The 12,404-nt window shown below is 57.2% G+C and overlaps 3 protein-coding genes across 3 annotated transcripts; 1 reads left to right on the top strand and 2 right to left on the bottom strand.

Moving 5' to 3' along the window:
- Window positions 1-342: 342 nt before the first annotated feature.
- Window positions 343-5,353, top strand: PUNSTDRAFT_124074 (uncharacterized protein; the record flags this gene model as incomplete). Its single annotated transcript, XM_007379460.1, has 6 exons — window positions 343-897; window positions 951-992; window positions 1,046-2,051; window positions 2,103-4,808; window positions 4,871-5,115; window positions 5,174-5,353. The coding sequence occupies 6 exons, from the start codon at window positions 343-345 to the stop codon at window positions 5,210-5,212; spliced, it is 4,593 nt and encodes a 1,530-aa protein (XP_007379522.1). The 3' UTR covers window positions 5,213-5,353.
- A 23-nt stretch (window positions 5,354-5,376) lies between these two features.
- Window positions 5,377-10,287, bottom strand: PUNSTDRAFT_140847 (uncharacterized protein; the record flags this gene model as incomplete). Its single annotated transcript, XM_007379459.1, has 11 exons — window positions 5,377-5,964; window positions 6,022-6,143; window positions 6,196-6,485; window positions 6,541-6,794; window positions 6,846-7,125; window positions 7,180-7,377; window positions 7,430-7,984; window positions 8,043-9,036; window positions 9,101-9,725; window positions 9,787-10,149; window positions 10,212-10,287. 11 exons carry the CDS (start codon window positions 10,285-10,287, stop codon window positions 5,471-5,473), a joined length of 4,251 nt encoding a protein of 1,416 aa, XP_007379521.1. The 3' UTR covers window positions 5,377-5,470.
- A 272-nt stretch (window positions 10,288-10,559) lies between these two features.
- PUNSTDRAFT_96574 (uncharacterized protein) lies at window positions 10,560-12,197 on the bottom strand. The gene is made up of 10 exons (XM_007379458.1): window positions 12,091-12,197; window positions 11,946-12,028; window positions 11,745-11,878; window positions 11,608-11,682; window positions 11,482-11,553; window positions 11,308-11,426; window positions 11,161-11,243; window positions 10,986-11,104; window positions 10,785-10,929; window positions 10,560-10,715 (listed from the first exon to the last, which is right to left on the bottom strand). Exons 1-10 carry the CDS (start codon window positions 12,150-12,152, stop codon window positions 10,651-10,653), a joined length of 957 nt encoding a protein of 318 aa, XP_007379520.1. The 5' UTR covers window positions 12,153-12,197; the 3' UTR covers window positions 10,560-10,650.
- Between the last annotated feature and the right edge of the window lie 207 nt (window positions 12,198-12,404).

The following is a 12,404-nucleotide window of genomic DNA, read 5'->3' as shown; positions in this document are numbered from 1 at the left end:
CAATAATAATGCGGAGGATATTGGAATGTTTACCGTTTACGCGTTGCGCGACAGCTTAGAGCATGCAGTGGATGATGCGGACGTTTCAGATCTGGGGCGGAGGAGGCGGATCAAGCTCGCGTTGGGTTGCCACTGCAATGGCGCAGAGGCGCTGCCCGATCTAATGATACATATGCATGGCGCTGCCATGATCCAGAAGCCCTGACGCCTCTGTCGGGTCCACCTCCCCATCTCGCACGGCTCCACCACCAGCCTTTCCTTTTCGCTTTCTTTTCCTTCGCTTTCCTCCTTCGCCTCTTCTACTCGTTCGATACCGCCTCGCGCGGGGAGACTTTGGCGACAATGTCCTCGTCATACTTCTCCTCGTTCATCTCCAAGCGCAAAGGTCTCAAGAACATCACCCTCCCCGGCGTGCGACGCATCCCGAACCCGCCCTCCCCTGCCTCCTTCGTCTCCCCCGCCATCCTCGACATCAACGACGCTTATGACGGCTACGATCCATCTCCGCCCACCGCGGGCGAGGTCCGGCTCGCGTATGAGCACTACGTCGAGTACAATCAGCCCCCCTCGGACTCCTCCCGGCTCCAGGTCGACTTTAACCACGCGCCCTCGGCCCGCTCCTTCTCTGAGCTGCACGAACGCGAGCCGTCCGCGCAAGACAGCTCGCTCCGCAAGTTTTCGGATGACACCGTGAAGAACACTCAGGACCCCGCGACTTGGGAGAGTGGGAGCGATCCGAGGAGCGCAGGGCCGAGCGGAAGCGGCAGTGGGAGCGCGAGCGGGTGGGGCACGGCCACAGCGAGTGCTTCTACGAGCGATATGTCTGCGCGATCCCCGGAAGCATTCGGAAGTCCGTCTGTGGAGGATGTGATCGTCGTTAGCCCCGAGTCCACCGAGGTAACTACACGCGTCAAAACTGCGAGAGAGAGATTAGCGCTGATGTCAAGCAGGATTTTGTTGAATTTGTGTCTGAAGAAGGGCACGACCCATCGGTCCGTCATTTTCTATGTTGCATATGAATACCACCCGTAACACCGTGTAACAGCATCTGCGCGGCGGGTCCAGGAAACACGCGCCTCTGCCGCTTCGGATCCCCGCTTCCGGAGCCCAACTGCCGCGACGCGCGAGCGCGTCCAACCTGCCCTCCGCCGCACCGATCAGCGCGCGGTCTCGCCCGGCTTCGATGGACTCAGCGGAAGCGCTATCTGCCATCTCTGGCACGACGCTCGCGCGCGCGATGGCCTCCACCTTCGTTTTCCCGGATGACACGAATATAAACCGGCGCTCGCGGCACCGCAGCGGTCTTGTGCGCCAGGACTCGGCCACTCTTCCGCGCGGTGATCAGCCGTTATTGAACTCGCCCTACTGGCGGCTTAGCAAGGCGAGCATGGGCAGCGATTTCAGCCCTCTCCCGTCAGGCGGACTCGACGTACCCCCCGTTCCGCCGCTGCCGAGCATGCCCGCTACGCCCGAGCTCGGCCTGATGATTGGCGTGGGTTCGGGCGCGCGGATACGGCGCGGGTCCGACGCGCGGGAGCAGCCGCTCAAGAGCGCCGAGGTCAAGCGGCGGTCGAGCCTGTCAAGCCTATCGCGCAGCAACGGCAACGGCAACGCCGAGAAGCCCGAAACTGGCTACTCGTACCCCCGTCCAGTATCCCGCATCAGCGAGGTCGACTCACCCGCGCCGTCAGGGCCGTCCGCGCCCAACACGCCCATGAAAAGCTTGCCGAACAGCGCAACGCTGGACCAAGTGCCAAGCTCGGCGTCATACTATGGTAGCAGCGAGCAAGGATCCCCGTTGCCATCGCAGGGGTCCTTGAAGAGGAAGTCGCGCTCTGGACCGGCCACGCCAGAACGACAGGTGACTCGACGGTCTACGGGGGAACCCTCATCTTCTGGCTCGAATGACTATCTCAACCACATTCTCGATGAATACGCCACTCCTTCGCCGAGGTCTTCTCGTGTCAGAGTGACGCGCTCCCCGCGGTCGAGCGTGAACGGTGGGAAGGGCACTTTGTCAACCCACAGCAGATCATCGACCCGCAACTCTCGTGAGCATGCCGTCGTCTCAGCACATGGGTTAGCTGACCTCGTTCGTACAGGAACGAGCACTGATATGCCCTCTACTAAGAGAGGTGGCAAACGCGTATCAAACAGGATATTGCTCCCTTTGGGAGAGAACAGTACCGCTCTACAGAGGCGCATGAACGAAAGCTCGCGCTCATCCAGCCTCCAACCTGCGCGCATTCGGAGCCAATTGCCGTCCGTTCCCAGTTCGGCATACAGCAGGTCCAGCACGGTTTCCTCGGCTCGCGCGAGCCAGTCCCAGCACGTCGCCATCGACGATTCACGGGCCTCCCCGGATCTACTGGACACTATGCTCTTACCCATCGGTCCATCGGCCAAAGCGGTGTTCAACCGCCAGCGATCGGGTAGCACGCCGAATCCTATCACTGTCGTGCGCGACTCCAAGGACTTCAACTTGTACAATATCACCCTTTCCGACGGCACTGAGACCGACGGCACATCGCCGTCCGCCGGGAGCGGGAGCGGTAGCGCTCCAGCGCGTGACCAGCGCTTTCCGGAGACGCCCAGCGCCTTCAGTCCGCTGTGGTCGCCCGGCACCGAAGGCGCTCAAGGCCCGGTCATCACGTTCGGTGGCGAAGGATCCCTGCCGATCGCATTCGAGATGACCATGGACGAAAGCCGGCCACTGGCGCGGTCGATGACGGTGGCACAGGATCGGGGGAGCTCGTTCCGACGACCACGTTTAGCGAGGTCGGCGACGGCGTCGAAGGCGTCGGGGATGACAAGGCAGATGATTCCTGCTTCTGTAGAAGAGCTCGAGGACGAAGATGAAGACGAAAAACAAGCGGAGTCTTTACCGCCTCCACCTCTGCCCCCTTCGCTCAGCCTGCCGGGAACTCCGCTGCGGAGCTCTCCCGTCACTGTGGAGCGCTCACCCGCGCAGGCAAACGCTGGCCAGACATTGCAGCTGGTGGGTTCCACAGCCTCTTTGCTACTGGCGCAACACAGTCGAGCGTCTTCCGTCGATGCGCCGAGCTCTCGCTCCTCCTCTCCTCGTCCATTACCTCGTAAACCTCTACCGGGAGTGGGTCTGGGCGCAGAAAGCAGCAGAGCTTCCCAATCTCGCTCACGGTCGCCTGCTCCATCCGAGCTACACCTCTCCAGTCGTGACCCATCTCCCGAGCGAGTCAGGGGTCGTTCTCCCTTACCCATGCCCCCGAAAGCGCTGCCTATCACACCGGATCCTGCTGCGAGGCCCAATGACGTCGCTGGCCCGAGCAATGCGAGCACATTCCGCGATCCGCTTGCAGATGCATTACAGTCGACAATAAATGTAAATACCACAGAGGACGCAGAACTTCCGGGCCCAGGATCGTCCCAGGCGGATCTCGTTGCTCCTACCACGGTGCCTGCCAGACCAACACCCCCTCGTACAGTACCAGACACCTCCCGGTTGTCAGCGTTCCCTTCCATCCGATCATTATCGCCAGAGTCCACGACGTTCGTTCCTCCGCCGCCCTACGAAGCGGCAGTCCAGAGCGAAGCTCCCGCCGTACCTGTGCAACCCGTGGCGCCTGCTCCCCCCGCTGCTTCCGTGCAACCCGACGGGCGAACCCCGCCGGCCTTTGGGCGGTCCATAACCGAACCAGCGGTGCCTACCTCGGCCAGCTCCCCTCGGTCGCCTATGATCTCGTCAATTGCTAGCTCGCCTTCGAAGCCTGGTTCCCCTGACAGTCGCCGGACTCGTGCGAGAGCGCCACTCGGGCCCAGGAGACCGAGCGCTATGGCAAATATCACTAACAGAGAACGCAATGGCTCCGTTTCGTCCGTGACTAGCACCCCGGGAAGCAGAAACATGACCGGGAGCAGCCTGAGCGGCCAGCGCAATGCGTCTGCGTCTGTACACGTCCCCACGCCCAAATTTGAGCCCTCAGTGGTGGAGTGGAAGGGCTTGACTCTCGAAGCAGCGAAGTGGACATTCACCTCGTCTCAATTGCAAGCGATCGTGTCAAGGGCTATCAAGCAGTCTGCGGAGGCTTCTTCGATCCGTCTGCTTCCGCTGGACACGTTGGACGTGGAGATCCCAGATGAACTGCGTCGCCTCAAGCTACTGAGTAAGGATCTCAAGACCAAGTACAAAATATCCGTGCGAAAGCGTGCGACCTTGTTCGACTCCCTTACGTCTGGGTCAAGCGACCTAGCGCTAGTCCAACGAACCGCGCAAGAGCTCGCCGAGGTTTCCGCCACCCTCGATCAGCTTAGCGAAGAGCTCTATATCGTCACGGACCAGATCACGCAGCTGAACAGGTTACGAGATGTTCATTCCTACAGCGCGCTTGCGATGGCCTTGCGCAAGCTCAACACCAGCTTCCTGAGCCAAGTTGCGGAGACGCAGGCCCTGCGACAGCAGGTTGCCCAGCTGGAAACGGAGCGCGACGAAGCGTGGAGGCAGGCAGAGGACGTGGCGCAAGAGTTCGACACGCTCAATGAGAAGTTGATGGAGGAGAGCGTCATCCCTGCTTCGGTGAAGGTTTCCGGAGGCAGGTCCAGCCGCGTCACGATGGTTCGAAAGAACAGCGTGAGGGCGGCCAGGGCGGGCTTGCGCACATCGGGCTCGGTGCGCCGTAGCATGAGGTCGTCCATGGGAAGTGCGTACGCGCCCAGTTCTGCTGGACCGTCGACCTCGAGATCGACCATGTACTCGGATATCATCCCCCCGGTACCTCCAGTGCCGCGTCCCTCCGTGAGGACCAGCGATGTTCCTACCCGGGGATCTTACGGTGAGTTCTTGGATGAAATAATGCCTTTCGAATAATCGCTGATTGTCGGATTTGATACGCAGCCTCTGGTGATGCCACTCCGGCCTCGGACGTCGAAGCGAATGCGATGATCGAGGCACAGAAAGAGCTATACGCCATGCTCGGTTTAGCGACTCAAGACAATCGTCAGCGTGGCCGTCCCCGCTCTCAGTCCGTGCGGCAATCAGGTTCTGGGTCGTTCACCTCCCGGCCGAAATCTGTTGAAGGGAGTGATAGACCAGCATCGTTGCCTCCGACTCCCGGGTTTGCCAAAGCAATTGACCCTGAGGTACGTGCCTCTTCTCTAAGTTGTTCAGCGTCACTCAAGCTAACGGGTTTCCTGATAGGGTCGGGCTATGTTGGCAACCATGGGCATGATACCATGAAATTCGCATCCACATTCATTTGTACATCATACCTGTTTCGTTCTGTGCACATTATCACACTCGTTCTTTGCATGCATAGCATATCAGCACTTGCCCGTACCTTTGCACACTAATTTATTAGATGCACTACAAATATATTTTGCATTCAATCCGTGCTTCGTTCGTTTACATGATTGCGGGAGATAGCAAAGCGACAACATGAGCAGAATAAAGATGACAAATAATGTCTACACCCTCTCTCTCTCTCTCTCATATGTTTTAATGACGGGCGCGTTTTCGCTTTATTACAACTTCATTGAGCTGAGTCGCCTGGGAGGCGGGTGATGAGGGCAAAGACAGAGCTTCAGGTTCCGCACTTTCGCGAGCCTCCTCTTCCGGCGAACGACCGCGCTTGCGCGCTCGCGTTGAGGATTGCAGATGTCCATTGCTGAGCGATCCTGACACCGGAGGTGTGTTAACTCTCTTCGCCGGTGTCCTGGGCTTGCGAGTTGATGGACGCTTCCGAGTGGGCGTCTGTTCCTCCTCCGGCGTCTCGCCGACCTCTTCCTCCTCCACTGCGTCCGCGTTCGAGGTGGTGCTAGCGTTTGCCAATCGCGCAGCTCGCCTGGGACGAGGCTTGGGGCGGGACTTTTCCCGCACGGCCAGCACTTCCTCAGGCTCTGCTGCATTTCCCAAGCCTTCCTCATCTGTGATAACCTCCTCCGCAGATTTGGCATTCTTTCGTCGACCCTTCCGCGCATTACCGAGGGCACCTGAACCGTTGATAATGAGATATTGTGCGCATGGTCCAATAGCCAAAGACCACAAACCCTTCTCCTTGGACATTGCCGTGCTGAGTCTCTTCTCGTACGCGCGAGCCGCTTCCCAGGCCTTCGCCGTGGGTGATATCTCTAGTTTCGCCTGAGCAATGATTTGGTCTAAATGTGCTTTGCTACTCGAGCGGTCAGGAACGTAGACAAGTAGAAATATGTAGAGAAATTTACATATTCAGTGCATCTTGGCTGTCGACGCCTATAACCAACGATGCAAGTGGCCTGAAGAGAGAAATAGTGGTCTCAAGCAAGCGCTTGTTCTTGCTTGACTCGTACGCGCCGAGCCTTTTGCCGAGCCAGGAGAGCAGGGTGGTATGGATTTCGACGATGAACGAAGCATCGAGCTTGCGCAAGACAGAGAGTTGTGCTCCACGAACCAGGAAACACGTCGCCAGGACTTTGGCGAGGGCGACACAGTGATCAACGGTCTTCTCAAGGCCGTCAAGCACGAGCTTGAATGACTGCGTCGGATTGAATTCATGTCCAAATCGAAAGCAACGTAACATGGACACTGACCTCTTCCATCGCTCGGGTGACGACCTCTACCACGACCGCTCCGTTTTCCCTATACATGCCCTCTTCCTTGAGCACGTCAATAATCGTTTTTGAGCATTGATCGAAGACGGGTCCGAGTCTGCCATAATGGGCCAAGATGAGGGCACCATGGCGAACGTGCATGACACGCAGAGTGATCGATCGCAAAACAATAGAGATGACTTCAAGGAAGACGTATTCTTCCTCAAGACGATCCCGGTCTGACCTTTCGGCGTCTATGTGATTGGCGTTAATCATCAGCTCTTCAGACAGAAACAATGCTTTACCTCGGGTAGATGCAATGGTCTTCCGCCTTTTGCTTTTGGACGCTTTCCTAGGCGTTTCCTCCTCGTCGTCGGACTTATCCGACTCCTCCTCATCGGAATCCCCATCCCCTTCGATATCCTCTGCGTAACGCTCGATCTCCGCTTGGATATATCCGGCGCACCGATATTGTACTTCATCCTCCATAGGCAGCGCCATCGAACCGAGCGCGAGCCGTAACCCGGTTGCATCTGGTCCGGCAGGATGGAAGAGGTTGTGAATGTTCAGCAACCAGGTGAAGGCCTGCACCTCACTTGAGTGCTCAAGCAATCGAAGCCGAGGAAGAGGCACACGCACAGTTCGTTTTACCAATTCTGCCGTGTTGGACTGGGTGCCGACGGCGTACTCAAGCAGTTTCTCTACCAGCATATTGCGCTGCGTTTCAAGGGCCTCCTTGAACGTAACATCCTCAGGCGTTGGCTCGTCTGCGGTTGTTAACCTTCTCGATTTCCACATCACGTGGAACGAGAGCACTTCGAGAGCGCTGCTTACCATCTGCATTATTATCAATACGCGTTCTTGCTGATTGGAAATGCGCGAAGCTCACCGCCTCCTCTTCCTTATACCCAAGACGGCCTCGTTCCGCCAACGCGCAAACTATGTCCCACGGTTTGCTCTGCTTCCCTCCTTCGTCCTCTTCCATCCAGCCCACTATATCCCTGACCCCCGCGAGGATAGATATCCGTGCACACATTGCGCCGAGACTCAGCACCTCATCTCCTTCAAGGCTCGCTACCTCCAGATCCTCCTTCCCCGCCACCGCATTCCTCAATGCGCTCGCCAGGTCGTCCTCCAATTCCAGTACTTTGGTCGAGTTGGCGTTGGCGAGGGACGTAGCGTTGGTGAGATGGCGAATGGTACCCGCTGCGTGCTTCAAGACAGTAGGCGAAGACTGCGAGGTGAACTGCTTCGTCACGTCGTCCCATAGGCTAGAGTACGCCGTCATCATCCTCATTTCGAGGTACATGTCGAGGTCCATGAGCTGCGGAATGAGTAGCACCTGCGCGATTCGCTTTTCGTCTGTCTGGTTCTTGACGAAAAGGAGCGGGAGGCCCTTGATGAGCGCACGAGTAATGTTCGCTGAGACAGTGTCTTCCTCGCCCTTCGGATATATATGTGAGCGGCGTCCCGAAACTGTGAAAAGCAGATATTAGCGATACCTTTTTCGTTGTGCTGGAACTCTCCGCCTTGGCTTTTCTCAATGCAGCAACTAGCGCCTCAAGAACCACGCTCTCTTCCACTTCCTCCAGTCGCCACGCCTCGTCGACCACTTTCTCGGGCCCCTTCTCCTGGCTCCCCTTGCCCGTCCCTTTCTTGGATCTCGCCTTCCCACGGGGTGCTGCTTCCCCGTTACCAACAGCCGAATGGTCAAGCAACAGTATGTCGAGCAGGGCTTCCCAGTCGCTCACGACCTCGATTTCATCGTACAACGCTTCGACCGCGAGAGCTGTACGGCCGCGTTGTTCTGATGAAAGCAACCTGGCGATCGCCTTCTTCTTTGTCCACCCCGTTCCTTGAACCGCCGATTGTCCCTGGCTACTCTCGTCTGCGTCTACGTCCTGATCCAGGGCGCTGCTGGTGTCCTCCTCCGTCTCCTTTCCCTCCCGGTCCAAGGCCCTCCCCCACTCAACCAGTAGCTCGGCCAGGGCCTTCACCCCCGCCATCTTTTTCTCCGCTTCGTCGGCTTTGCGCCCCACCAGCCGCTCCTCGACCTTCTCCGACCATACGCCCTGCACGAACCCGCTCACCACCCTCCTAACTCGCGGCTCCCGATCATACACCAACACGCAAAGCCTCTCCCTCTTCTCCTCGTCGAGTAGCCCATGTCCATCGATGGCCTCCAAGATCTCCACCGCGGCCACCCTTACGCCGGTCTCCGTGTCCCGCCGCGCCATCTCGAGGAGGCGAGGCGAGAATCGTTCCGTGAAGTGGTGCATAGAGCTGATGTACTCCTCCTGCTTGTAAGCCTCGGAAAGGGCATGTAAGGCGGACAATCGGACCGGCGTTGAGGAGTCGGAGAGGACCCAACCGATGTAGCGGAGGTAAGAGGAGTCAAGGAAGTGGGAGGGATGTAGCGAGAACCAGCGTCCCAAAGAACGGACGCATTCGGATCGAATGAGCGGGTCAAGGTCACGGTAACGGTGGACGAAAACGCTGTGGGTCCAATTGTGGATCAATTATGTGCATATATGCACGCGGTTTGTCGGAGCGTACGTACCCATCGATGATCTCCTTGAGGTACTCCGCGAGCGCATCCCTGCGCTGGCGGATTTCGTCGGCTCTGGCCTCGAGATCCTTGTTCGTCTCTTTGCTTTTTTCTTTGCCTTTGCGCTTGCGCTCGCCTTCACGTTGCCGAGCGACGATCTCGGCCTCCTTCTCCACCCTCGCTGCTACTTCACACAGGGCGCTCTCCATCTCTAGCGCCACCACCGTCGCAGTGTGTCGCACGGACCTAACGGGCGACGAAGACATGGCCACAACCCAGGTCTGGAGCGTGGACATGATATCGGTGGTGTAGAGCGAGTCGAGGTCGTGTGCGGACACGATGAGGCGGGACAAAAACTCGGAGAGCGAGCGTCTGAAGCGCTTGAAGATAGCAAGCTTGGAAGTGAGCGGGTAGGGTATGGTGTCGTCCTGCTTGATAGCCTCTGTCATATTATCGAGAGCGTCAACGACGCCGTCGTAGTCGACGGCCATGTGCTCGTCCACAACGTCGTTGCAGCCGCAGGCGCGAAGGATGCAGCTGATGAGTTCTGCTTGGGCGGGCCCGGGGGTCTGGGCAAGCGATTCAAGGAAGTCTTCCACCTTGGACTGGAGCGCAGATGATGGGTTCATGATCGCGTCTAAACGAAACGTCTGATATCAGCCGCCATGCCAGTCGGCGTCAATTAAAGCTTCGCGCACTGAATAGATGATTATCCGGATTGATTTTGGACTCTTTTGCGACCGCTTCCGGGTCGAACGCGTCGTCAGCCCTTGTTTGCGCCTTGCGTCCCCTTCGTGCGCCTTTAGGTACCGCAGTCTTTGTAGTTCCCGGAGCCCTGGTCGTACGCGATTTCTTTGGGGTCGGGGCTGCTGCCTCCCCCTCTGCCGCAACACGCTTCTTCTTAGCTTTGGGCGTTGCCTTGGGCTGCTTCTTCGGCGCGTCGTATTCGGCCTCCTCCTCGGCGGCAGCATCTCCTCCGTCTGACTCTTCGCCATCCTCATCGGTGTCGACGTCGGCGTCGTCGCGTTTCCGCTTGCCTGCACTCTCGAGTGAGCTGGTTGCTTCAGGGGTTACGACCTTAGCACACGACGCGATCCCTATTCAAATAGGGCGGGAAACTTACGGGCATTGAATGGCTGAGCCTGCTTGCGTTCGCGCTGGGAGCGGCGCGGTGCCGAGGGGGTATCTGTGTCGGACATGTCGTGCTGGGGCGTTGGTCGACCCGCGTTGAACGCGTTCTCGGAAGGCGCAATCAGCAAAAGCCACGCGTTTCCGGCGTCACGCGTCACGACTCGCCATTCTCCGAAACGCGCATCACGTGGAATCAAGCTTGCTTTGTCAGTGACTAGTGTCAGGCTTGCACACTAGTCTCTGGCCATTGAGCAACGAAAGTACTCATCTCTTTCAGGAATCCGGATAGCTCGTGAGCGCCGCTGCATGGCTTTGCAACGTACTCCAGCGAGATGGATGCGGTATATTAGACATCATGATACAGTACTGCAGTCGACTAGCACGTCATACACGCTCTTTCGGCATCCTGTCATCCATGCATCAAGCCTACTTCATCCCCAAACAGCCTGCGCATCCACTTCCCTTGGTCCATTACTGTGCCCTCCGCCGTTTGCAGCTAGTGAGAGTGATTCAAATAAACCGATTAGCCCAGGTCGAGCATTTTAACCCAAGTTGCCGGACGCACCGTTCTCCGCGTCCGGCGGCAGATGAATCGGGCCGTGACTCGGCTCTTCATCCTCCTGGCGCCGGTCCTTGTGACGCAGGAAAAGATACAACGTTGCGCAGGCAAGCGCAACGGGATGCACGACGGTAAACACCGTTTCCGTGGTCTAGCCATGCCACGTTCGTGAGTCAACGCGTCATAGCATAACGATACTCGACCGACCTGTATTGGCATGGGCTTGGGAGTTTGGCTCCAAAGGCTGGCAGCCAGCCATGTTGCTCCGGCGCACCATACGACGTCGCGACGGAATATGACGATGAGAAGGCTGAGAATATTGAAGCCTGACGTGATCGGCTGTCAGCTGTGCATCCGCGGTGCATGGTCGCTGCTCCGCTACCTATGACGACACCAAAGCCGGCCCATTGGTGCCTCGCATAATGTTGAGGTGTGCCAGGGTTCCATGAGTAACCAATGGTGATGCTAGTTGGGAAAATCGACGATAATCAGAGCGGTTCACAAATAACGAGTTAAGATCACTACTCACAAAAGGGATTGCCACAGCAGCAGACCAAAAGGTAGTATAAGGAAGAGGCGCAACGGAGCATGAATCAAAGCGGTATCAATAGGTCGCTTGTTGGTGGGCGGATACAACCAGAGGAGTTTCTGAGCACAATCAGTCTACTCCAGCTCATGTGATGAAACTATATATGATACTCACGAGGTTGGAGAGCAGCAGAATCAGTGTGGTGATTCCCACAAGTACGGTAGCAACGAGGAATTGCTGCAATAGCTGTAGAAGGTGGTTCAGGTCTCAGGCATGTTATCGGGCAGGGTAACCACGTACGAAAGCAGCAGCCCAGCCCGCCATTGTCCAGTTCGCCCACACCAACGACTGGCCAACGCCTTTGATCAAGGTTTGCTGGAGATACGCGTGAGACTCGTTTCAAAGATGATATGTCCATCTCTGAGTCGACTTCCTACCTTCGTTTCCGGTTTCCTGGCGATCACAAGCAGTAGACAGAACCCGACCTGTAGTAGATAGACCGCGACCACGTAGACTGCGATCATCCATGGCTTCGGGGTCAGAGAGGTAGGATACTCTCTTGATATTTCGTCTATACAAAGCGAACGTTGTGCTGTCAGAAAATGGTTGGGCAAGTTGCTACGACGTAGAGCGCATACCAAGACTGGGCGAAACCACAATCGTACAGACCATCACGGTTGCTATGTTAATCAGTAAGGATAGCGGCGTCAACACCTGCAGTCTGCCGGGGCCGCATAAAGGGTTCAGGTGACATCAAAGCAAGAAAAGGATCGGTGAGCTTACCGTATCAACGACAGATAATCCCTGACGGCGGGGTGCGACGTGTCAATCGGCAATCCCTCCATGATTCAAGATGGAATGAGCACTGGCTGCCGTTCGCGGGTAGAGGCAAAACAGTAAATCAATGGTGAGGTGATATACTCGGTCTGGTGCCGTCATGGCGGTTTAAGGCATAGAACGGGTGACGTCATCCTCGCTCTGATGACCGCGTTATAATTCAAGCTTCAAAGGTAAGTACTAGAAATCCATTGTTCAACGTCCAACATTCAATGTTGTACGATCAACGGGATGCAATGCTAACTGCTCAGTACTGCCAG

Source organism: Punctularia strigosozonata (genome assembly GCF_000264995.1).
Source record: "Punctularia strigosozonata HHB-11173 SS5 unplaced genomic scaffold PUNSTscaffold_1, whole genome shotgun sequence".
NCBI classification, from domain to species: domain Eukaryota; kingdom Fungi; phylum Basidiomycota; class Agaricomycetes; order Corticiales; family Punctulariaceae; genus Punctularia; species Punctularia strigosozonata.
Note: the sequence above shows the minus strand (reverse complement) of the source record. Positions and strands in the feature narration are given on the sequence as shown.

Coding starts and splice junctions, on each gene's coding strand:
- PUNSTDRAFT_96574 (XM_007379458.1), bottom strand. CDS start 12,152: ATGGAGGGATTGCCGATTGACACGTCGCACCCCGCCGTCAGGGATTAT. Junction 11,554..11,607: donor CGGGCTGGGCTGCTGCTTTC/GTACGTGGTTAC, acceptor CACCTTCTACAG/CTATTGCAGCAATTCCTCGT. Junction 11,244..11,307: donor CTGCTGTGGCAATCCCTTTT/GTGAGTAGTGAT, acceptor TTTCCCAACTAG/CATCACCATTGGTTACTCAT.